At 47.3% G+C, this 25825-nt stretch overlaps 1 protein-coding gene across 5 annotated transcripts in view; it reads left to right on the forward strand.

Moving 5' to 3' along the window:
* LOC106608079 (ena/VASP-like protein) overlaps positions 1 to 25825 on the forward strand; it is a 141544-nt gene that overhangs the window by 111437 nt on the left and 4282 nt on the right. For all 5 annotated transcript variants that reach the window (XM_045721005.2, XM_082976996.1, XM_045721006.2 and 2 more), the window contains exons 5-7: positions 5747 to 5811; positions 6102 to 6391; positions 14807 to 14913. In XM_045721005.2, coding sequence (XP_045576961.1) covers positions 5747 to 5811; positions 6102 to 6391; positions 14807 to 14913 — 462 coding nt within the window. The remainder of the gene's footprint in view (positions 1 to 5746; positions 5812 to 6101; positions 6392 to 14806; positions 14914 to 25825) is intronic.

The raw sequence follows: 25825 nt of genomic DNA on the forward strand, positions 1-25825 counted from the left end.
AGTAGCAGAGAGGGAGAGAGAGAGTAGCTAAGAGAGAGGGAAAGAGAGAGTAGCAGAGAGAGAGGGAGAGAGAATAGCAGAGAGAGAGTAGCTGAGAAAGAGAGGTAGAGAGAGAAGCAGAGAGAAAGAGGGAGAGAGTAGCAGAGAAAGAGAGGTAGAGAGCGAGAGTAGCAGAGAGAGAGGGAGAGAGAGTAGCAGAGCGAGAGAGTAGCAGAGAAAGAGAGGGAGAGAGAGAGTAGCAGAGAGAAAGAGGGGGAGAGAGAGTGAGAGAAGCAGAGAAAGCGAGGGGGAGAGAGTAGCAGAGAGAAAGAGAGGGGGAGAGAGAGAGTAGCAGAGAGAGCAAGAGAGAGAGTAGCAGAGAGAGCAAGAGAGAGTAGCAGAGAGAGAGGGAGTAGCAGAGAGAGAGAGAATCAGAGAGAGAGAGTAGCAGAGAGGGAGAGACTAGCAGAGACGGAGTAGCAGAGAGAGAGAGAGAGAGTATCAGGGAGAGAGAGGGAGTAGCAGGGAGAGAGAGAGAGAGAGAGGGAGTAGCAGAGAGGGAGAGAGAGAGTAGCTAAGAGAGAGGGAAAGAGAGAGTAGCAGAGAGAGAGGGAGAGAGAGTAGCAGAGAGAGAGTAGCAGAGAAAGAGAGGTAGAGAGAGAAGCAGAGAGAAAGAGGGAGAGAGTAGCAGAGAAAGAGAGGTAGAGAGCGAGAGTAGCAGAGAGAGAGGGGGAGAGAGTAGCAGAGCGAGAGAGAGAGTAGCAGAGAGAAAGAGAGGGAGAGAGAGAGTGAGAGAAGCAGAGAAAGAGAGGGGGAGAGTAGCAGAGAAAGAGAGGTAGAGAGAGAGAAGCAGAGAGAAAGAGAGAGAGAGTAGCAGAGAGAGAGAGAGTAGCAGAGAGAGAGAGGGAGAGAGTAGCAGAGAGAGAGAGAGAGAGAGAGAGAGAGAGAGTAGCAGAGAGGGAGAGAGAGAGTAGCTGAGAGAGAGGGAGAGAGAGAGAGAGTAGCAGAGAAAGAGGAAGAGTAGCAGAGAGAGAGGGAGAGAGAGTAGCAGAGAGAGAGTAGCAGAGAAAGAGAGGTAGAGAGCGAGAGTAGCAGAGAGAGAGGGAGAGAGAGTAGCAGAGCGAGAGAGAGTAGCAGAGAGGGAGAGAGAGTAGCAGAGAGAAAGAGGGGGAGAGAGAGTGAGAGAAGCAGAGAAAGAGAGGGGGTGAGAGTAGCAGAGAGAAAGAGAGGGGGAGAGAGAGAGTAGCAGAGAGAGCAAGAGAGAGAGTAGCAGAGAGAGCAAGAGAGAGTAGCAGAGCGAGAGGGAGTAGCAGAGAGAGAGAGAGAATCGGAGAGAGAGAGTAGCAGAGAGAGAGGGAATCGGAGAGAGAGAGAGTAGCAGAGAGGGAGAGACTAGCAGAGACGGAGTAGCAGAGAGAGAGAGAGAGAGTAGCAGGGAGAGAGAGAGAGAGGGAGTAGCAGGGAGAGAGAGAGAGGGAGTAGCAGAGAGAGAGGGAGAGAGAGAGTAGCAGAGAGGGAGAGAGAGAGTAGCTGAGAGAGAGGGAGAGAGAGTAGCAGAGAGGGAGAGAGAGAGTAGCTGAGAGAGAGGGAGAGAGAGCAGCAGAGAGGGAGAGAGAGAGTAGCAGAGAGAGAGGGAGAGTAGCAGAGAGAGAGTAGCAGAGAAAGAGAGGTAGAGAGAGAGAAGCAGAGAGAAAGAGGGAGAGAGTAGCAGAGAAAGAGAGGTAGAGAGCGAGAGTATCAGAGAGAGAGGGAGAGAGAGTAGCAGAGCGAGAGAGAGAGTAGCAGAGAAAGAGAGGGAGAGAGAGAGTAGCAGAGAGAAAGAGGGGGAGAGAGAGTGAGAGAAGCAGAGAAAGAGAGGGGGAGAGAGAGAGTAGCAGAGAGAGCAAGAGAGAGAGTAGCAGAGAGAGCAAGAGAGAGAGTAGCAGAGAGAGAGGGAGTAGCAGAGAGGGAGAGAGAGACTAGCAGAGACGGAGTAGCAGGGAGAGAGAGAGGGAGTAGCAGGGAGAGAGAGAGAGGGAGTAGCAGAGAGAGAGGGAGAGAGAGAGTAGCAGAGAGGGAGAGAGAGAGTAGCTGAGAGAGAGGGAGAGAGAGAGTAGCAGAGCGAGAGAGAGAGTAGCAGAGAAAGAGAGGGAGAGAGAGAGTAGCAGAGCGAGAGAGAGAGTAGCAGAGAAAGAGAGGGAGAGAGAGAGTAGCAGAGAGAAAGAGGGGGAGAGAGAGTGAGCTAAGCAGAGAAAGAGACAGGGAGAGAGAGAGTAGCAGAGAGAGCAAGAGAAAGAGTAGCAGAGAGAGCAAGAGAGAGAGTAGCAGAGAGAGAGGGAGTAGCAGAGAGGGAGAGAGAGACTAGCAGAGACGGAGTAGCAGAGAGAGAGAGAGAGAGTAGCAGGGAGAGAGAGAGGGAGTAGCAGGGAGAGAGAGAGAGAGAGAGAGAGAGAGGGAGAGAGAGTAGCAGAGTGGGAGAGAGAGAGTAGCTGAGAGAGAGAGAGAGAGTAGCAGAAAGAGAGGGAGAGAGAGTAGCAGAGAGAGAGGGAGAGAGAGAGAGTAGCAGAGGGAGAGAGAGTAGCAGAGAGAGAGTAGCAGAGAGAGGAGAGAGAGAGTAGCAGAGAGAGAGAGGGAGAGAGAGAGTAGCAGAGAGAAAGACAGCTAATGACAGCTGAACATGTGAAGTACTAAACCATGGTGGGCAGATTGTGGAGAATAGATGTTAATATCGGATTTGCGCTTGATATTATGCTCCAGGATTTATAGACTCTTCAGAGAGGTACAGTAACTCAAGCTGTTTCTGCAATCAATTACTATCTCCAGGCCCTCAGGGAAATACATGACCAGCCAGCCTTTGTAACCTGAGCTATTTCTGCTCCGCTTATCGTTTCATCTCAACTCCAAATGCCGAAGCAGAGCAGAATAAATATCATTGTGTGTGTGTGTGTGTGTGTGTGTGTGTGTGTGTGTGTGTGTGTGTGTGTGTGTGTGTGTGTGTGTGTGTGTGTGTGTGTGTGTGTGTGTGTGTGTGTGTGTGCGTGGAGCCCCCTCCAGTGGTAACAGTCAGTATAACAGTGTGTCTCCCAGGCCTGTGGCTGCTGGGTCAGCACATCTTCTCTCCAACAAGACACACAGCTGGAAAATTCCACATCTTCAATGAGTATGGTGGGTTTTAGATGGAGGGGGCTCTACAAACCCCCAGTACCAAAGAGGTCAGGGGACCTCCAGTGGAGGGTTCTTCATGGAGCCCTGGCCACTAACAGCTGGTTGGCACGGGTTGAACCGGGAATCGGGCAGGGGTGTCCTTTCTGTGTAATGAAAGAAACTGTGATTCATGTGTTTTCTGTGTGCACCAGATTAATGTCACTAATGTCTCTGTTGGAATGTCTGTGTGAGAGGTTGGGGGTGGGTTTTACTGTTGGGGTGTTTATAATGGGATACAGGTATTCGGTTATGGAGATGGTCAAATGTGTTTTGTTGAATTTTCTGTTTGCTCAGGCAAAGTTATCTATTTGGCTAACAAGGAGGAACAGGGTCAAAGGTGGGGGGATAACAGACCCTTTACTAATGTTTAATGGGATGGATGGTCTCTGCGCACCTAAGGGTTGAGTTTGAGTTATATGGAATGATAAAAAGTGTGGAGATGTTTCAGGAGAGATGGTGTGTTGGGGGGGGGCTGTCTGTATAGCTGGGGAAGATGTTTCAGGAGATATGGTGTGTTGGGGGGCTGTCTGTATAGCTGGGGAAGATGTTTCAGGAGATATGGTGTGTTGAGGGGGCTGTCTGTATAGCTGGGGAAGATGTTTCAGGAGAGATGGTGTGTTGGGGGGGGGCTGTCTGTATAGCTGGGGAAGATGTTTCAGGAGATATGGTGTGTTGGGGGGCTGTCTGTATAGCTGGGGAAGATGTTTCAGGAGATATGGTGTGTTGAGGGGGCTGTCTGTATAGCTGGGGAAGATGTTTCAGGAGATATGGTGTGTTGGGGTGGCTGTCTGGATAGCTGTGGAAGATGTTTCAGGAGATATGGTGTGTTGGGGGGGGCTGTCTGTATAGCTGGGGAAGATGTTTCAGGAGATATGGTGTGTTGAGGGGGCTGTCTGTATAGCTGGGGAAGATGTTTCAGGAGATATGGTGTGTTGGGGGGGGGGGCTGTCTGTATAGCTGGGGAAGATGTTTCAGGAGAGATGGTGTGTTGGGGGGGGGCTGTCTGTATAGCTGGGGAAGATGTTTCAGGAGAGATGGTGTGTTGGGGGGGCTGTCTGTATAGCTGGGGAAGATGTTTTGGATATACGGTTGTAGGAGTGGGTATTGTTTTGAGTATTGTGATGTTGGTTTGTATCATGTGGTAGATTGAAAGGTGAGTATGGTACATGTATGCAGTACAGGATATATTTTGGTGTTTTATTTTTAAGGGGGGGTGAGTTTTTAAATGAAATGAGAAAGTTTCATTAAAGAAAGACCAAAAGTGAAAAAAAGTCCCCCCCCCCCCCCCCCCCCAGAGCTCTGACGTATTCCTCTCACATCAGAGGGGAAGAGAAAGAAGGAAGAGGAAGAAGGAGAGAGTGTGGGGAGAGAAGCTCATAAAGCCTGCAGCATAGTGAACAGTAGGGAGAGGATCTCTCTCGTCATGGAAGTTAACATGAAGCACTACTTGTCCATGTATAAACAGACATACATTCAGGCTACTTATAGAACTGGAGGGCTGTAGGGCTGGAGAACTGGAGTGCTGGAGAGTTGTATGGCAGGAGGATTGGAGGGCTGGAGAGTTGTATGGCTGGAGGACTGGAGGACTGGAGGGCTGGAGAGTTGTAGGGCTGGGGAGCTGGAGGGCTGGAGAGTTGTAGGGCTGGAGAGTTGTATGGCTGGGGGGCTGGAGGGCTGGAGAGTTGTAGGGCTGGAGAACAGGAGGACTGAAGGGCTGGAGAGTTGTAGGGCTGGGGGGCTGGAGGGCTGGAGAGTTGTAGGGCTGGGGGGCTAGAGGACTGGAGGGCTGGAGAGTTGTAGGGCTGGAGAGCTGTAGGGCTGGAGAACAGGAGAGTTGTATGGCTGGGGGGCTGGAGGACTGGAGGACTGGAGGGCTGGAGAGCTGTAGGGCTGGGGGGCTGTAGGGTTGTAGGGCTGGGGGACTGGAGGTTTTGAGGGCTGGAGGGTCAGAGGGTTTGAGAACTGGAGGGTTTGAGGGCTGGAGGGTTGGAGGGTTGGAGGGCTGAAGGGCTGGAGGGTTTGAGAACTGAAGGGCTGGGGGACTGGAGGACTGGAGGGTTGGAGGATTGGAGGGTTTGAGAACTGGAGGGTTGGAGGGCTAGAGGGCTGAAGGGCTGGGGGACTGGAGGACTGGAGGGTTGGAGGGTTGGAGGGTTTGAGAACTGGAGGGTTGGAGGGCTAGAGGGCTGAAGGGCTGGGGGACTGGAGGACTGGAGGGTTGGAGGGTTGGAGGGTTTGAGAACTGGAGGGTTGGAGGGCTAGAGGGCTGAAGGGCTGGGGGACTGGAGGACTGGAGGGTTGGAGGGTTTGAGAACTGAAGGGTTGGAGGGCTGGATGGATGGAGTGTTGGATGGTTTGGGAACTGGAGGGCTGGAGAACTGGAGGGTTGTAGGCTGGCTGACTGTGGTATATACTTATACAATTGAAATACTGTTGTCTATGTGACTCACTGACTGTGTGTCAAATGTCCCTGCTTTATTGGGCAAGAAGTCTCTTTGGCTTTCTGTGTGCCTGTCTGACTGTGCTATGACAGTCATATAATGGAGGTGGGCTGACTGGCTGACTGTGTGTCTTGTCTCTCCAGACAGGTTATGGAGCAGCAGCAGAAGCAGGCACACATGGAGAGGGAACGACGATCCTCGAACCCAGGTGAGGAAACACTGAACTCAACTCACTGAACAATTACATTCTTTTTTTTGTAACCTTTACATTTCTGAAGTACATTTTGAGAAAATGTAAGGTCGTCTTTACATTTTGGCATTATCAAGTGTCTCTAGTGCCTGATTTAAACGCATATTCACTTTCAAATCAGACACTGCTGCACTTCTACCTAAGACTTACCCCACATCAATGTGTTACCAGTGGTTCATGTTAAATGTCATGTGACACTATAAAGAAAGTCTTCTGACCTCTTTCACTCTCCCTCTGAATTTCACCAGGTTCTCCTTTCCAAGGCCATCCTGGTGTGCTTTCTGTAGCCCCCCCAGCTCCCATGCCTCCCCCCATGTCCATGGGTTGTGGCCCCCCCTCTTTAGGTGGAGGCCCCCCCTCCCTGGGTGCCCCTATGCCTCCTCCCCCTCCTGGCCCACCTCCCCCCTCGGCAGGTGCTCCCCCGCCCCCCCTGCCTCCACCACTGCCCATGGTTGGAGGCGGACCGGGTGAAGAGGCTCCCGCCCCGACGGGACTCGCCGCCATGATCGCTGGAGCCAAACTGCGCCGTGTCAATAGAGTAAGATGCCAATCAAACCAATCACAATTTAACATAACATATAACATAACTATACTGTGATCTACATTATAGACACAGACAATCTATTGAGACCACCATAGACATTGGAATGTAAGAGTGTCCTATGTGGGTTTGTAAAGACGTAACGAGCTTTATAGTAGTGACGATATGGCAAAGGAAAACAAACTGCGTGTGTATCGCAATAGTCTAAAACAGTGGTCACCAACCGGTCCATCTTCAAGGCATTCCTAGTCAATCACCAAACATTTCTGTAGAAAAGGCTGTGATAAAGACTTGCACTCTTTTTTAAAATTCTGTTGCGCTGTTGGTGGTAGATGGACTGCGCACAGGGTAACCTTTTCATTTGTCTGGAAAGACAAACTCCGCCTGTCCGGCCGACCGGGAGATCTGTGGCTAAATTGAGGGTGCCTACTGCGCTGGCCAATCAGGTAGCTCAAATCACCCGTGCCTACAGCTTCCAGCAAAGTTTGATACTAGTTTACATGAGATTTCAGAACTTTTTTAAACCATGACCAGAGAGAAACTGTCAAAGAATACAGCAAAGAGCTGCTGTTTTTATGAGTGACTTCATGTTTTTATTCAGCACTGTCAACTAGAGGTCGACCGATTAATCGGAATGGCCGATTAATTAGGGCCGATTTCAAGTTTTCATAGCAATCGGCAATCGTTTTTTTTTTTGCCACCGATTTGCCGATTAAATTTTGTATATATATATATATATTTTTTTTATTTTGATTTTGATTTTTTTATTATTATTTTAACTAGGCAAGTCAGTTAAGAACACTCTTATTTTAAATGATTGCCTAGGAACGGTGGGTTAACTGCCTTGTTCAGGGGCAGAACGACAGATTTTTACCTTGTCAGCTTGGGGATTCAATCTTGCAACCTTACGGTTAACTAGTCCAACACTCTAACCACCTGCTTTACATTGCACTCCACAAGGAGCCTGCCTGTTATGCGAATGCAGTAAGAAGCCAAGGTAAGTTGCTAGCTAGCATTAAACTTATCTTATAAAAAACAATCAATCAACCAATCATAATCACTAGTTAACTACACATGGTTGATGATATTACTAGTTTATCTAGCCTGTCCTGCGTTGCATATAATCGATGCGGTGCGCATTCGCGAAAAAGGACTGTCGTTGCTCCAATGTGTACCTAACCATAAACATCAATGTCTTTCTTAAAATCAATACACAAGTATATATTTTTAAACCTGCATATTTAGTTAATATTGCCTGCTAACATGAATTTCTTTTAACTAGGGAAAATGTGACACCTCTGCAACAGAGTCAGGGTATATGCAGCAGTTTGGGCCGCCTGGCTCGTTGCGAACTGTGTGAAGACTATTTCTTCCTAACAAAGACAGCCAACTTCACCAAACGGGGGATGATTTAACAAAAGCGCATTTGCGAAAAAAGCACAATCGTTGCACGACTGTACCTAACCATAAACATCAATGCCTTTCTTAAAATCAATACACGGAAGTATATATTTTTAAACCTGCATATTTAGCTAAAAGAAATCCGGGGTGCAGTTAGCTGGGTGCGTGCTAATAGCGTTTCAAACGTCACTCGCTCTGAGACTTGGAGTAGTTGTTCCCCTTGCTCTGCATGGGTAACGCTGCTTCGAGGGTGGCTGTTGTCGATGTGTTCCTGGTTCGAGCCCAGGTAGGAGCGAGGAGAGGGACGGAAGCTATACTGTTACACTGGCAATACTAAAGTGCCTATAAGAACATCCAATAGTCAAAGGTATATGAAATACAAATCGTATAGAGAGAAATAGTCCTATAATTCCTATAATAACTACAACCTAAAACTTCTTACCTGGGAATATTGAAGACTCATGTTAAAAGGAACCACCAGCTTTCATTTGTTCCCATGTTCTGAGCAAAGAACTTAAACGTTAGCTTTTTTACATGGAACATATTGCACTTTTACTTTCTTCTCCAACACTTTGTTTTTGCATTATTTAAACCAAATTGAACATGTTTCATTATTTATTTGAGGCTAAATTGATAGTATTTATGTATTATATTAAGTTAAAATAAGTGTTCATTCAGTATTGTTGTAATTGTCATTATTACAAATAAAGGGAAAAAATCGGCCGAGTAATCAGTATCAGGTTTTTTGGGCCCTCCAATAATCGGTATCGGTATCGGCGTTGAAAAATCATAATCGGCCGACCTTTACTGTCAACACTGTTTTGATTCAACACTATTACAAAACATAAAACACACTTCTCCATACTACCCAGGAGCGCAACTTTGGTTTTAGAATTCGGGGGGACATAACCTGGCAGGGGGTTTTGGGGTCCTCCCTCAGATTTCTTTGGGGCATTTCTACACAGTCTAATATGACCCATTTGGGGTCATTTTGAGGTTACTTTTATTGTAAATAAAGAACAGAATATGTTTCTAAACACTTCTACATTAATGTGGATGCTACCATGATTATGGCTAATCCTGAATGAATCGTGAATAATGATGAGTGAGAAAGGTATAGACGAACAAATATCATACCCCCCCAAAAATGCTAACCTCCCCGTTATTGTAATGTAATCATTGTTATCATTATTCACGATTCATTCAGGATTATCCGGAATCATAATGTACACTACGTGGCCAAAGGTATGTGGACACTCCTTCAGTTAATGGATTTGGCTATTTCAGCCACACCGTTGCAGACAGGTGTATAAAATCGAGCACAAAGCCATGCAATCCCCATAGACAAACATTGGCAGTAGAATGGCCCGTACTGAAGAGCTCAGTGACTTTCAACGTGGCACCGTCATAGGATGTCACCTTTCCAACAAGTCAGTTCGTCAAATTTCTGCCCTGCTAGAGCTGCCCTAATCAACTGCAAGTGCTGTTATTCTGAAATGGAAACGTCTAGGAGCAGCAACCTCACCCGCGAAGTGGTAGGCCACACAAGCTCACAGAATGGTACCGCCAGGTGCTGAAGCACGTTGCACATAAAAATAGTTTGTCCTCGGTTGCAACACTCACTACCGACTGAGTTCCAAACTGCCTCTGGAAGCAACGTCAGCACAATAACGGTTTGTTGTGAGCTTCATGAGTGGGTTTCCATGGCCGAGCAGCCGCACACAAGCCTAAGATCACCATGCGCATTGCCAAGCGTCGGCTGGAGTGGTGTAAAGCTTGCCGTCATTGGACTCTGGAGCAGTGGAAACGCGTTCTCTGGATTGAAGAATCATGCTTCACCATCTGGCAGTCCAATGGACGAATCTGGGTTTGCCGGATGCCAGGAGAACGCTACCTGCCCGAATGCATAGTACCAACTGTAAAGTTTGGTAGAGGAGGAATAATGGTCTGGGGCTGTTTTTCATGGTTCAGGCTAGGCCCCTTAGTTCCAGTGAAGGGAATCTTAACGCTTCAGCATACAATGACATTCCGTGCTTCCTACTTTGTGGCAACAGTTTGGGGAAGGCCCCTTTCAGCATGACAATGCACCCGTGCACAAAGCGAGGTCCATACGGAAATTATTTGTTGAGATTGGTGTGGAAGAACTTGACTGGTTTGCACAGAGCCCTGACCTCAACCCCATCGAACACTTTTGGGATGAATTGGAACGCCGACTGCGACGAAAATTTCAAAACAGTTCACCTGATATGGATGAAAATACCCTCAAATTAATGTTCACAGTCTACTCTTTAACTTCATAGTCATTGTTTGATTTAAAATCCAAACGTTTGGAATATTAGAGCCAAATGAAGAAAGAATGCTTCATGGTCCCAATAATGACAGAGGACACTGTAATTCATATCATAGGCCTAATAGTACTGTGGAGCTCTTTTAATATTGGTTTCAGGTGTGTTAGGCCAAGGCCAGAGTGAGAACAGTACGGCAGACCCCCAGTGCCAGGACTGTGCAGCCCAGCAGCTAGGGATTGCCTAAATAGCTATCTCCTCTGACGTGTTTTCATTACAGACTCCTTTTGTCGTACAGTATTCCATATAAGGCATCCAGACCTTATGAAAGTTGCACAGTATACACTTAATTATTTAATAAATCAAATCTAGTGATACATAACTTGACATTTCTGCCATCTATTGTGACATTGTGGGAGGATAACCAACCTTCCAGTTAATGCAATGTATTTCTTAGCTGCTATAAATGCTAGGTTACACCGTTTCTTCTGATGTCTCCAGTATCAACATTTCCAAGCAAACAAAAACAGGGAGAAGGGAGAACCTGTAGACATGCTGAGATAAAAGAACATACACTTTGCCCGAATTCAGCCAGCCTTCACAAGAGAATAACATAATATGCAAATATGTCCCCCTTTGTGTTTTACACATCTAGTAGAGTAATTACAGTGTATGATATTCAGTTTTACTGGCATATTGTACGTTCTATGGATGCTCTTAAACTGCAGTAATTTATGTCTGAGATGACAGGGCATTTTAACATATCAATAGTGTCTCCCAGGTCTTCCTCATATTTTTGTTTGGCATGTTTTGTGTCATTGGGAAAAGCCTGTATCAACAGTTTGGATTGGAAATCAACTTTAGAGGTTTGTAAGACTGTCTTAAAATAGTTTCAATCTTTGAAGCCTCTGGCTTGTCCAGTGTTTGCTGCTTAGAGAGAATACATTGATGTATCTGCAAAAGTTCACCTCAGAGCTTTCACAGACTGGTCTTCCCTGGCTGCCTGACCCTGCTGAGACCCCTGTCACAATCTGATCCTGCTATAAAGCATGACAAAGAATTACCTTGGTGTACATTTATACATTGATTCTATTCTTGGATAATATAATGATTCAATAATAGAAATGACCATCAACTCAAGATGGAACTTTGTATCCATTCACTGGTTGTTTAATATAATAAAAAATTCACCTGAGCTCCGTAGACTAGTCTTCCCTGGCTGTCTGACCCTGCTGGGACACCTGTCACCATCTGATCCTGCTAAGACATGATGAGCATAGTGTTGTGTACTGACTGTGCACCATGACAGTGAAGCCTGTAGAGCTGTTTATATTGTGTCAGTGTGAGCAAAGTAGGGAATTAGCTAAGGAAACTGACAGATCAATAATGTTACATTGCTATACTGATTCACATTGCGCTGTCAAAAGACGTCAGAATATCGGTCCTCAATAGTTTGGCCACTGGTTTCATTGTTTGATTCAGGTCTAGTGTGATTGAGGCAAAAATGATAGCTAAAGTCAGTAAGCCAGCTAACGTTAACCAACTTTTAGCTAGCTCTAATGGTACAGTGCATTCAGAAAGTATTTAGACCCCTTGACCTTTTCCACATTTTGTTACGATACAGCCTTATTCTAAAAATGATTACATCGTTTTTTTCCCTCTTCAATTTACACACAATACCCAATAATGACAAAGGTTTTTAGAATTTTTAGCAAATGTATTAAAAATAATAAACGGAAATATCACATTTACATAAGTATTCAGACCCTTTACTCAGTACTTTGTTGAAGCACCTTTGGCAGCGATTACAGCTTCGAGTCTTCTTGGGTATTACACTACAAGCCTGGCACACCTGTTTTTGGGAAGTTTCTCCCATTCTTCTCTGCAGATCTTCTCAAGCTCTGTCAGGTTTGATGGGGAGGGTCGCTGCACAGCTATTTTCAGGTCTCTCCAGAGATGTTCGATTGGGTTCAAGTTCAAGTCTCCCAGTCCCTGCTGCTGAAAGAATTCCCACAGCATGATGCTGCCACCACCATGCTTCACCGTAGGGATGGTATTGGCCAGGTGATGAGCGATGCCAGGTTTCCTTCAGACGTGATGCTTGGCATTGGCCAAAGAGTTCAATCTTGGTTTCTCATGGTCTGAGAGTCCTTTAGGTTCCTTTGGCAAACTCAAAGCGGGCTGTCAAATCAAATCAAATGAAATTGTATTTGTCACATGCGCCGAATACAACAGGTGTATACTTTACCGTGAAATGTTTACTCACAAGCCCTTAACCAACAATGCAGTTCAAGAAATAGAGTTAAGAAAATATTTACTAAATAAACTAGTGAAAAAAATCCAAAAGTAACACAAGAAAATTATAACATAACAATAACGAGGCTATATACAGGGGTTCCCTGTAGCAAGTCAATGTGCGGGGGATACAGGTTAGTCGAGGTCATTTGTAAAGTGACTATGCATAGATAATAAACAGTGAGTAGCAGCAGTGTAAAAACAAATGGGGGGGGGGGGGGTCAATGTAAATAGTCTGGGTGGCCATTTGATTAATCGTTCAGCAGTATTATGGCTTGGGGGTAGAAGCTGTTAAGGAGCCCTTTTGTCCTAGACTTGGCGCGCCGCACGGCTCTCGGCCGTGCAATAGCAGAGAAAACAGTCTATGACTTGGGTGACTGGAGAATTTTTTGGGCCTTCCTCTGACACCGCCTAGTATATAGGTCCTGGATGTCAGGAAGCTTGGCCCCAGTGATATACTGGGCCATAAGCACTAGCCTCTGTAGCACCTTATGGTCAGATGCTGAGCAGTTGCCATACCAGGTGGTGATGCAACCGGGTAGAAGCTGTTAAGGAGCCTTTTGGTTCTAGATTTGGCACTCCGGTACCGCTTGCCGTGCGGTAGCAGAGAGAACAGTCTATGACTTGGGTGACTGGAGTCTTTGACAATGTTTTGGGACTTCCTCTGACACTGCCTAGTATATAGGTCCTGGATGGCAGGAAGGTTGGCCCCAGTGATGTACTGGGCCATAAGCACTACGCTCTGTAGCTCCTTACGGTCAGATGCCGAGCAGTTGCCATACCAGGCGTTGATGCAACCGGTCAGGATGCTCTCGATGATGCAGCTGTAGAACTTTTTGAAGATTAGGGGTCCCATGTTCTTATGCTCTGTGGTGTCCGCAGGGTCCTATATCCAGCCATCTGATACCGCCAAACAGCCTACCCGACTTCTCTGAGGCGTCCGCATGGTCCTAAAGCACACTGAAACCCCTGGGGGGGTGCAAAAATGCTATTTCAGAATGTGTGTGTGGTGGGGGGGGTCATGTCCCCCTCATTCCCAGTGAAAGTTGCGCCCCTGATACTACCACTCCCGCTGTAGCTGCAATGAATTATTAGCCAAGTGTATCGATAGCCCTGCGTTTTTATTATTATTAGCAACTTCATCGTGTCTATTGTAATATGGAGGAATATTTCACTTTCTCTGGTCATAGGAACAACATGATGCGGATGCGGTGCGACTCGAGTTTCGTCATGAGGTGGAACACAGTGTCCCCTCTCTCTGGTCAGTCTCTGAGACTGACCAGAGACTGAGACTAATGACGTGTTCAAAACAACTGGGAACTCGTAAATAGGACATCTCCGACTTCAGTTCATTCAAGAAAACTGGGAACTCAGGAAAAAAATAAAGAGATCCGACTGGGAAAAATCGTTTTGAACGATCATCCAGATGGCGTCATGATTTTCTCTTTTTTTTTTTCTCTCGAGTTCCCACTTGTCTTGTAAGCACCATGACCATCAGATGCAGGCATCATCAGTCCAGTAAAATAAAAAAGCTAATTATTTGCTAATGAATTCAATTTATACTCAGCTGTGCCTCACATGTGCTACACCAACTGATCTATTTTGTTATCAAAGCTAGAGTTTGGAAATATAATATGGTCTGAGAAGAACCATATTCTATATAGTTATCGCAAATGCTTGATTGCAGTTGTTGCTGCTGAGGGTGGCACAACCAGTTATTAGGTTTAGGGGCAATTACTTTTTCACATAGGGCCATGAAGGTTCGGATAGCTTTTTTCCCTTAATAAATAAAATCATCACTTAAAAACTGCATTTTGTGTTTACTTGGGTTATCTTTGTGTAATATTACAATTTGTTTGATGATCTGAAACATTTAAGTGTGACAAATGTGCAAGAAAATAAGAAATTAGGAAGGGGGCAAATACTTTTTCACAGCACTGTATATAGCCAATATGCTGTGATAATATATTTGGCCTACTGCAGAAGCCTCAATCCTACAGAACTGTATTTTTATTAGGTTAATGTTAAGTCGTGAGCAGTAAATCTCAGCTTGCTTTTTGACTGTGACAGTGATCTTGACTCAGAAAAGGTTGGTGACCACTGGTCTAAAGGCTCCTTATCTCCTCGTCTTCTTTGCTTCATCTGCACTGATCTCAACATAGGATAGGTGAAAGCACAATGTTCACCAAGCCCAGCTCTTTCCTATCAGTGGAGATGAAATAGGTTAAGGAAGCCCTTTTAGACCATTAACTGGTGCTCCAGAGGGGTTGGATTAAATGTGGAAGACACATTTCAGTTGAATGCATTCAGTTGTACCACTGACTAGGTATCCCCCTTTCCCTTTCCTTTCCCCCTTACAACTAGGTTACATAACACTCTCTGTCCTATCCACGCCTAAGATACTGTGTGTGTCTCTCTCTTCTCTCTCCAGCCTGAGGACTCTAACTCTTCAGGATCGGGGACCAAAAACGAAGCCAACCGGACAAGTGGCGGCAGTGGAGGACTGATGGAGGAGATGAACGCTCTGCTGGCGCGGAGGTCAGAGCATAGAGTTAGAAACACAAGAGTAGGCATTCCTATTCAGAGCATAGAGTTAGAAACACTAGAGCAGGCATTCCTATTCAGAGCATAGAGTTAGAAACACAAGAGTAGGCATTCCTATTCAGAGCATAGAGTTAGAAACACTAGAGCAGGCATTCCTATTCAGAGCATAGAGTTAGAAACACTAGAGCAGGCATTCCTATTCAAAGCATAGAGTTAGAAACACTAGAGCAGGCATTCCTATTCAGAGCATATAGTTAGAACTACAGGTCTGTGCGGGACTAATTTATTAATCCCGCTCCCACCCGCACCCGCAGCTTTTCATGCGGCACTGGCTTTCTGTCCGGCTCCTATCCACTACCGCAAAAACTGGTCCCGAACCCAACTGCAGTCCTGCAATGTTATTTTAGGCGTATGTGACGCAGCTCACTTGGTAGCCATGGTCGCAGCGATTTTAGGCCCTATAGGGAATATCAAAATGCGGAAAAATAACCTAAGAAACATATTAAATTAACAGAGATTCTCACATAGTCCATTAAATTAGGCTATCGGTATTACTGGGCTATATCAGCCAATAGGCTAGACATAGTTTGAAGAGAGCAGAGTTGGAGACTTGCACTTTACAATTAGCTACGTTTTATACCCTACCTTTTAGGAGTGGGACAATTTTCAGACTGACAAATATGAATGATCAATATTTATTTCAAGGCAATATAGTACACTATAGCCTAATCATATTTATGAAGTAAATTTCTTTGGAAAGATAACTTCCCCGTGTGTAACGACGGTCGTCAGGAATGGACCAAGGCGCAGCGGGTTGAGTGCTCATAATTAACTTTTTAATGAAACACTGATACAAACAAAACGATAGACGACGAATACAGACTTGAAGGCTAATAACAGAAATACAAGTGACAGCAATTCAAGTGACAACCTCCCACAAATTACAAACACAAACACACCCTAATATATAGGACTCTCAATCAAAGGCAACTAGACAACACCTGCCTTTAATTGAGAGTCCTCACCCCAATTAACTCAACACAGAAACAGACTAACTAGAAAGAACATAGACTAACAGAGCAGTGACCAAAAACCCCGGAATACATAAATCAACTACCCTCTATATAAAACACATACCCCGAACCACATAAACCAAATACCCTCTGCCACGTCCTGACCAGCCTACACTAACAAAATAACCCTCATACTGGTCAGAACGTGACATTACCCCCCCCCCCCCCCCCAAAGGTGCAGACCCCGGATGCACCTCACACACAAAAAAAAAACAACAACAATAAATATCCCCCAAAACACTAATAAATCCCCAACAGTACATGGGAGGGAAGGGAGGGTGGCCACCGTCACCAACGGTGTTCCTGCAACACCCCCCCTCTAACCCCAATACTCCCCCCTCAGGAGGTGGCTCAGGAGCCGGACGCAGACCACACTCCACCCCTGGCTCACTCCCCTCATAAACTGTCTCTACAGTGATGTCCCTCTCTGTCGACCCCGGACTATAGGGTGACTCTAGGAGCTCTGGACTGTAGGAAGACTCTAGGAGCTCTGGACTGTAGGAAGACTCTAGGAGCTCTGGACTGTAGGAAGACTCTAGGAGCTCTGGACTGTAGGAAGACTCTAGGAGCTCTGGACTGTAGGAAGACTCTAGGAGCTCTGGACTGTAGGAAGACTCTAGGAGCTCGGACTGTAGGAAGACTCTAGGAGCTCTGGACTGTAGGAAGACTCTAGGAGCTCTGGACTGTAGGAAGACTCTAGGAGCTCTGGACTGTAGGAAGACTCTAGAAGCTCTGGACTGTAGGGTGACTCTAGGAGCTCTGGACTGTAGGAAGACTCTAGGAGCTCTGGACTGTAGGAAGACTCTAGGAGCTCTGGACTGTAGGGTGACTCTAGAAGCTCTGGACTGTAGGGTGACTCTAGGAGCTCTGGACTGTAGGAAGACTCTAGGAGCTCTGGACTGTAGGAAGACTCTAGGAGCTCTGGACTGTAGAAAGGTTCTAGGAGCTCTGGACTGTAGCCAGACTCACTCGGCTCTGAACAGTGGGCCGTCTCACCTGGTTCCGAACAGTGGGCCGTCTCACCTGGTTCCGAACAGTGGGCCGTCTCTTTCCGGGGCACCGTCGCCGGAAGCTCTGGACGAGGCACTGTTGCCGGAAGTTCTGGACGAGGCACTGTTGCCGGAAGTTCTGGACGAGGCACTGTTGCCGGAAGTTCTGGACGAGGCACTGTTGCCGGAAGTTCTGGACTGTAGCCAGACTCACTCGGCTCTGAACAGTGGGCCGTCTCACCTGGTTCCGAACAGTGGGCCGTCTCACCTGGTTCTGAACAGTGGGCCGTCTCTCTCCGGGGCACTGTCGCCGGAAGCTCTGGACGAGGCACTGTTGCCTGAAGGCCTGGTGCGTGGGGCTGGCTTAGGACATGCCAGACTAAGGACACGCACCACATGGCTAGTACGAGGAACATGGACAGGACGTGCTGGACTGGGCTGACGCACTGAAGCCTGGTGCGTGGTGCTGGTAATGGAGGTACCATACTGGAAACACACACCTTAGGGCTAGTGCGTGGAGCGGGAACAGGACGTACTGGACTGGGCTGCCGCACTGGAAGCCTGGTGCGTGGTGCTGGTACTGGATATGCCAGCCTGGAAACACACACCTTAGTGCTAGTGCGTGGAGCGGGAACAGGACGTACTGGACTGGGCTGACGCACTATAATCCTGGTGCGTGGTGCTGGTACTGGATATGCCAGCTTTGAAACACACACCTTAGGGCTAGTGCGTGGAGCGGGAACAGGACGTACTGGACTGGGCTGACGCACTGGAATCCTGGTGCGTGGTGCTCGTACTGGATATGCCAGCCTGGAAACACACACCTTAGGGCTAGTGCGTGGAGCGGGAACAGGACGTACTGGACTGGGCTGACGCACTGGAAGCCTAGTGCGTGGTGCTGGTACTGGATATGCCAGCTTTGAACCACACACCTTGGGGCTAGTGCGTGGAGCGGGAACAGGATATATTGGACCGTGAAAGCGCACTGGCGGTCTCGAGCGCAGTACTGGCTCCACCCTTCCTGGCTGGATGCCCGCTTTCCCCTGACAAATGCGGGGCGCAGGTACTGCGCACACCGGCCTGTGAATCCTCGGCCTCAACGCCGTGCACCTCACTCCAACGCACGGGACCTGACTAATACTAGGCTGCCCCCAATAAGCACGGGGATTTGGCTTGCGGCTCAATCCTGGCCCTGCCAAACTACCCGTGTGCCCCCCCAAAAAAAATTATTGGGGCTGCCTCTCCGGTTTAATAGCCAGTCTTGTTCCCCTGTAGCGTTCCCGGTCTTCGCTCCATTTTTTCCATGGGCCCTCTCCGGCCATAATGTGTTCCCATGTCCATTTCTCCCGTTGGTCCGACTCAAATTCCCTTTTCTCCACGAAGTCCACCTGTTGCTCCCTCCTTCGCTGCTTGGTCCGGATTTGGTGGGAGGTTCTGTAACGACGGTCGTCAGGAATGGACCAAGGCGCAGCGGGTTGAGTACTCATAATTAACTTTTTAATGAAACACACACAAACAAAACGATAGACGACGAATACAGACTTGAAGGCTAATAACAGAAATACAAGTGACAGCAATTCAAGTGACAACCTCCCACAAATTACAAACACACCCTAATATATAGGACTCTCAATCAAAGGCAACTAGACAACACCTGCCTTTAATTGAGAGTCCTCACCCCAATTAACTCAACACAGAAACAGACTAACTAGAAAGAACATAGACTAACAGAGCAGTGACCAAAAACCCCGGAATACATAAATCAACTACCCTCTATATAAAACACACACCCCGAACCACATAAACCAAATACCCTCTGCCACGTCCTGACCAGCCTACACTAACAAAATAACCCTCATACTGGTCAGAACGTGACACCGTGCTTCTCCGCCCGTGCACTGGCTATATTTATAGCCTACTCAAATCAAATCAAATGTTATTTGTCACATGCGCCGAATACAACAGGTGCTCACCTTACAATAAAATGCTTACTTACAAGCCAACAATGCAGTATTTACTGAATAAACTAAAGTAAAACAATTAAAGTAACACAATAAAATAACTATAATGAGGCTATATACAGGGGGTACCGGTACTGAGTCAATGTGCGGGGGTACAGGTTAGTTGAGGTAATTTGTACATGTACTGTAGGTAGGAGTAAAGTGACTATGCGTAGATAATAAACAGTGAGTAGCAGCAGTGTAAAAAGAAATGGGGGGGTCAATGTAAATAGTCCGGGTGGCCATCTGATTAATTGTTCAACAGGGTTATGGCTTGGGGGTAGAAGCTGTTAAGGAGCCTTTTGGACCTAGACTTTGCGCTCTGGTACCGCTTGCAGTGCGATAGCAGAGAGAACAGTCTGTGACTTGGGTGACTGGAGTCTTTGACAATTCTTTGGACCTTCCTCTGTCACCGCCTAGTATATAGGTCCTGGATGGCAGGAAGCTTGGCCCCAGTGATGAACTGGGCCGTACGCACTACCCTCTGTAGCGCCTTACAGTCGGATGCCGAGCAGTTGCCATACCAGGCGATGATGCAACCTTTGAGGATGGTGTAGCAGTTGAACTTTTTGAAGATCTGGGGACCCATGCCAAATCTTTTCAGTCCCCTGAGGGGAAAATATGTTGTTGTGCCCTCTTCATGACTGCGTTGATGTGTTTGGACCATGATAGTTTGTTGATGACGTGGACACCAAGGAACTTGAAACTCTCGACCCGCTCCACTACATCCCTGTCAATTTTAATGAGGGCCTGTTCCCCCTCCTTTTCCTGTAGTCCATGATCAGCTCCTTTGTGCTCACATTGTTGTCCTGGCACCACAGTACCAGGTCTCAGACCTCATCCCTATAGGCCAGGCCTAGGAAATTCCAGTCCTCTGTGGCCTGATTGGTGTCACACTTTTCCCCCATCCCTAGAAAACACATGTCATGGCTTTAGAAGCTTCTGATAGTCTAATTGACATCATTTGAGTCAATTGGAGGTGTACCTGTGGATGTATTTCAAGGCCTACCTTCAAACTAACTGCCTCTTTGCTTGACATCATGGGAAAATCAAAAGAAATCTGCCAAAACAATTTCCAAATGCCAGAACAGGTACAGGTACAAAAGTATCTATATCCACAGTAAAACGAGTCCTATATCGACATAACCTGAAATGCCGCTCAGCAAGGAAGAAGCCACTGCTCCAAAACCGCCAAAAAAAGCCAGACTACGGTTTGCAACTGCACATGGGGACAAAGATCGTACTTTTTGGAGAAATGTCCTCTGGTATGATGAAACAGAACTGTTTGGCCATAATGACCATCGTTATGTTTGGAGGAAAAAGGGGGAGGTTTGCAAGCCTTAACTTCTATGGGCTAGGTGGGACGCCAGCGTCCCACCTGCAGGACAAAGCCAGTGAAATATCAGGGTGGAAAATTCAAAAACAACAAAATGTCATAATTCAACTTTCTCAAACATACGACTATTTTACACCATTTTAAAGATACACTTCTCGTTAATCTAACCACATTGTCTGATTTCAAAAAGGCTTTACAGCGAAAGCAAAACATTAGATTATGTTTGGAGAGTACATAGACAAAAATAATCACACAGCCATTTTCCAAGCAAGGACATGTGTCAATAAAACTCAAAACACAGCGAAGCACTAACCTTTGACGATCTTCATCAGATGACACTCCTAGGACATTATGTTACACAATACATGTATGTTTTGTTCGATAAAGTTCATATTTATATCCAAAAACAGCATTTTACATTGGCGCGTGATATTCAGAAAATGTATTCCCACCAAAACGTACGGTGAATGTGCACATCAATTTACAAAAATACTCATCATAAATGTTGACAAAATACATAACAATTATTTTAAGAATTATAGATAGACTACTCCTTTATGCAACCGCTGTGTCAGATTTTAAAATAGCTTTACGGAGAAAGCACATTTTTCAATATTCTGAGTACACCCGCCAAATTCGGGGCAACCTAAACTCAGAATTAGTATTAGAAATATTATATTACCTTTGCTGATCTTCGCCAGAATGCACTCCCAGGACTGCTACTTTGTAAGGGCTGACGTGAGAGAGAGTGGACCAAAACGCAGCGGAGTTAGTGTTCATCATATTTAATTAAGCAAGAACACTATACAAAAACAAAACAAGGAAACCGACAGCCAAACAGTCCTGTCAGGTGAAACACAATGACAGAAACAATTACCCACAAAACCCCAACGGAAAAACATGCACTTATGTGTGACTCCCAATCAACAACAACGAACTTCAGCTGTGCCTGATTGGGAGCCACACACGGCCCAAAACAAAGAAATACAAAAACATAGAAAAAGAACATAGAATGCCCACCCAATGTAACCAAAATAAAGAACAAAAAACCCCTCTCTATGGCCAGGGCGTTACAGTACCCCCCCCCCCCCCCCCCCTCCAAGGTGCGGACTCCGGCCGCAAAACCTGACACTGAAGGGGAGGGTCTGGGTGGGCCTTCCTACGGCAGCGGCTCAGGTGCGGGACGTGGCCTCTGCCCCACCCTTGGCGTCGCCCTCTTAGTTGGCGCACCTGGCCGTGCCGAAGGTCTGGTGGGCGACCCTGACTTCGCCCGGCTGGGGGGCGACCCTTGTTGCGCCCGGCTGGCGGACGACCCTGGCTGCGCCCGGCTGGCGGCGATGGCTGCGCCCGGCTGGCGGGTGTCCCTTGCTGCGCCCGGCTGGCGGGCGGTGATGGCTGCGCCCGGCTGGCGGGCGACCCTTGCTGCGCCCGACTGGCGGATGACCCTGGCTGCGCCCGGCTGGCGGGCGGCGATGGCAGATCCGGATAGGCGGGCCACTCTGGCAGATATGGACAGGCGGGCCATTCTGGCAGATCCGGCACGGCGGGCCACTCTGGCAGATCCGGCACGGCGGGCCACTCTGGCAGATCCGGACCGGCGGGCCGCTCTGGCAGATCCGGACCGGCGGGCCGCTCTGGCAGCTCCGAACAGGCGGGCCGCTCTGGCAGCTCCGGACAGGCGGGCCGCTCTGGCAGCTCCGGACAGGCGGGCCGCTCTGGCAGCTCCGGACAGGCGGGCCGCTCTGGCAGCTCCGGACAGGCGGGCCGCTCTGGCAGCTCCGGACAGGCGGGCCGCTCTGGCAGCTCCTGACTGGCGGCGGCTCTGGCAGCTCCTGACTGGCGGTCGGCTCTTGCAGCTCCTGACTGGCGGGCGGCTCTGGCAGCTCCTGACTGGCGGGCGGCTCTGGCAGCTCCTGACTGGCGGGCGGCTCTGGCAGCTCCTGACTGGCGGGCGGCTCTGGACTGGCGAGACCCACTGGAGGCCTAGTCCTGGGAGGTGGCACAGGACGGACCAGGATGGGGAGACCCACTGGAGGCCTGGTCCGTGGAGTAGGCACAGGACAGACCAGGATGGGGAGACCCACTGGAGGCCTGGTCCGAGGAGGAGGCACAGGCTTAACCAGGATGGGGAGACCCACTGGAGGCCTGGTCCGTGGAGCAGGCACAGGACAGACCAGGATGGGGAAACCCACTGGAGGCCTGGTCCGTGGAGGAGGTATAGGCTTAACCAGGATGGGGAGACCCACTGGAGGCCTGGTCCGTGGAGCAGGCACAGGACAGACCAGGATGGGGAGACCCACTGGTGGCCTGGTCCTAGGAGGAGGCACAGGACTGACCAGGATGGGAAGACTTGCAGGAGGCCTGGTTCTGGGCGTAGGCACAGGACGTGCAGGGCTGGGAAGACATGCAGGAGGCCTGTTTCTGGGCGTAGGCACAGGACGTGCAGGGCTGGGAAGACATGCAGGAGGCCTGTTTCTGGGCGCAGGCACAGTCTTCAACAGACGGCCAGCACGCACCTCAGGACGAGTATGCAGAACTGACTCAGGTGACATCAATTCACTGACACGCTCCGTAGGGCAAATGCCGTGCCTTATGCACCAAACCAGCAGGTCTCTCATCTCTCTCTCCTCCAATCTCCCCATCAACTCCTTCACTGTCTCTGCTTTCCACCCTTCGCTCACCTCCAACGTCAACCCGACTGGCTCTGGTTCCGACCTCGGCACCGCCGACTGTCCCGTGTGCCCCCCCCAAAAAAATTATTGGGGCTGCCTCTCGTGCATGTTGCGCTCTCTCTCCTCATAATATCGCCTCTCCGCTCTCGCTGCTTCGATCTCCCACTGCGGGAGGCGATACTCCCCAGCCTGAGTCCATGGTCCCTCTCCGTCCAGTATTTGTTCCCACGTCCATGAGTCCATCATGCTGCTCTCCTGGTGCTGCTCCTTCCTCCGCTGCTTGGTCCTTTTGTGGTGGGTAATTCTGTAAGGGCTGACGTGAGAGAGAGTGGACCAAAACGCAGTGGAGTTAGTGTTCATCATATTTAATTAAGCAAGAACACTATACAAAAACAAAACAAGGAAACCGACAGCCAAACAGTCCTGTCAGGTGAAACACAATGACGGAAACAATTACCCACAAAACCCCAACGGAAAAACATGCACTTATGTGTGACTCCCAATCAACAACAACGAACTTCAGCTGTGCCTGATTGGGAGCCACACACGGCCCAAAACAAAGAAATACAAAAACATAGAAAAAGAACATAGAACGCCCACCCAATGTAACACCCAGGCCTAACCAAAATAAAGAACAAAAAAACCCTCTCTATGGCCAGGGCGTTACATACTTCCACAATAAATTTTGTTTTTGTTCCAAATAATCCATATTTATGTCCAAATACCTCAGTTTTGTTTGTGCGTACAGGTCACTTATCCAAAGGCATAACGCGCGAGCGCAGAACGACAGACAAAGTCAAAATGTTCCATTACCGTACTTAGAAGCATGTCAAACGCTGTTTAAAATCAATCTTTATGGTATTTTTAACATAAAATTGCGATAATATTCCAACCAGACAATAGCATATTCATTCAAGAAGAAAAAGGAGGGGCGCGCTCGCGGGACCGAACATATCCAATCCCTTTGTTGCTAGGCAGACCACGTAACTGAGCTCCTATTATCTGCCCAGTAACAGCAGAATGCTCAAACCACTTTCTGAAGGCTTTAGACAGCCAATGGAAGCCTTGGGAAGTGCAACGTCACCCCACAGACACTGTAGCTTCGATAGAGAATCAAAAGAAGAAAGACAATTCTCTGACTTTTCACTTCCTGCTTGGATTTTTCTCAGGTTTTTGCCTGCCATATGAGTTCTGTTATATTCACAGACACAATTCAAACAATTTTAGAAACTTCAGAGTGTTTTCTATCCAAATCCACTAATAATATGCATATTCTAGTTTCTGGGACAGAGTATTAACCTGTTTAATTTGGGTACGTTTTTTATCCGGCCGTGAAAATACTGCCCCCTAGCCCAGACAGGTTAATGTCCCGTTGGTAGGATAGTCTTGAACGGAGATCATCCAGTTTATTTTCCAGTGATTGCACGTTGGCAAATAGAATGGATGGTAGAGGCAGGTTACCCACTCGCCAACAAATTCTCACAAGGCACCCTGATCTCCACCCCCTGTATTTTCGTATTTTCTTCACACGAATGACGGGATTTGGGCTTGGTCTCAGGGAAGCAGTATATACTTTGCGTCGGACTCATTAAAGAAAAGGTATTTGTCCAGTTCGAGGTGAGTAATCGCTGTTCTGATATCCAGAAGCTCTTTTCGGTCATAAGAGACGGTAGCAGCAACATTATGGACAAAATAAATTACAAACGATGCGAAAAAAAACTTACAAAATAGCACAGTTAGGCGCATGTAAAACGGCAGCCATCCCCTCCGGTGCTAATATCAACTATTTAATTGAGATCAAACGCACACCTTATCTCGCATGTATGGCTGCTGACCTTGAAGCAGCAAGAATGATTATAGTGGACACTTCTACTTCTTTTGAGCTATGTTTTTTTTATAGGATGTAGCCTATCTTTTATGAGGACAATTTGCAGGCACATACATACACATAATTGGGTAATCAATATTTATTGAAAATTAAAAGGCGCAATGATCGCTCACCATGGTAGCCTAGGCACACATTGCGCCTTTTCTTTTCCAATTATAACATTTTTGTATTGCACCTCGACTCACGTTGGTTGAGCACCCTCCACTTTTTTCCATTATCAATATTTATTTACAGACAGTGTAGTAAACTATAGTCTAATCGTTTTTTACATAATTTCCTTTGAAAGATAACTAGCACATGACGCTCCGTCCATGCATAGGCAGCCTACTCTATATAGCTCCACAGTGGAGGTGTCATAATACCCATAAAACCTAGCAGTCAAACAGGGAAATGGTTCCAATTGTTTTTCAACCATTAATTTTAGAAACACTTCAAATAAGGGCTGTGTTTCGCATAGGCTTACCCTGGTGTGACGTTTTGATAACCATGTAAATCTCTCTCGGACAAGGTAACTTTTATCAATATATTCGGATCTATTTACTCTCAGATTGAAAAATGATAATTAGTATCAAAGTAGTCATCATGTAAGACTACAAATCCCTGCAAGCTCCTGCACTTGATCTCTCGCTGACAACTTTGCTAACAGGTATTGTGTAAATGTAAAACTTGCACAAGACTGTTCACAGAATTGTCAATTTAAAGAAATGTTGCCAATATATTCATTAGAGAGATTTACATGGTTATCAAAACATCATGCCAGGCTAAGCCTACACGAAACACAGCCCTTATTTTAAGTGTTTCTAAAAATCCCCTGTAGGAAAAATGAATGGTGGAAAAACGATTGGAACCATTTCCTTGTTTGACTGCTTGGTTTTATGGGTATTATGACTCATACTGTGGTACTCTATTTTGAGATCACACATACACTACCGGTCCAAAGTTTTAGAA

This window comes from Salmo salar, chromosome 06 (assembly GCF_965601325.2).
Source record: "Salmo salar chromosome 06, fSalSal1, whole genome shotgun sequence".
Lineage (NCBI taxonomy): Eukaryota > Metazoa > Chordata > Actinopteri > Salmoniformes > Salmonidae > Salmo > Salmo salar.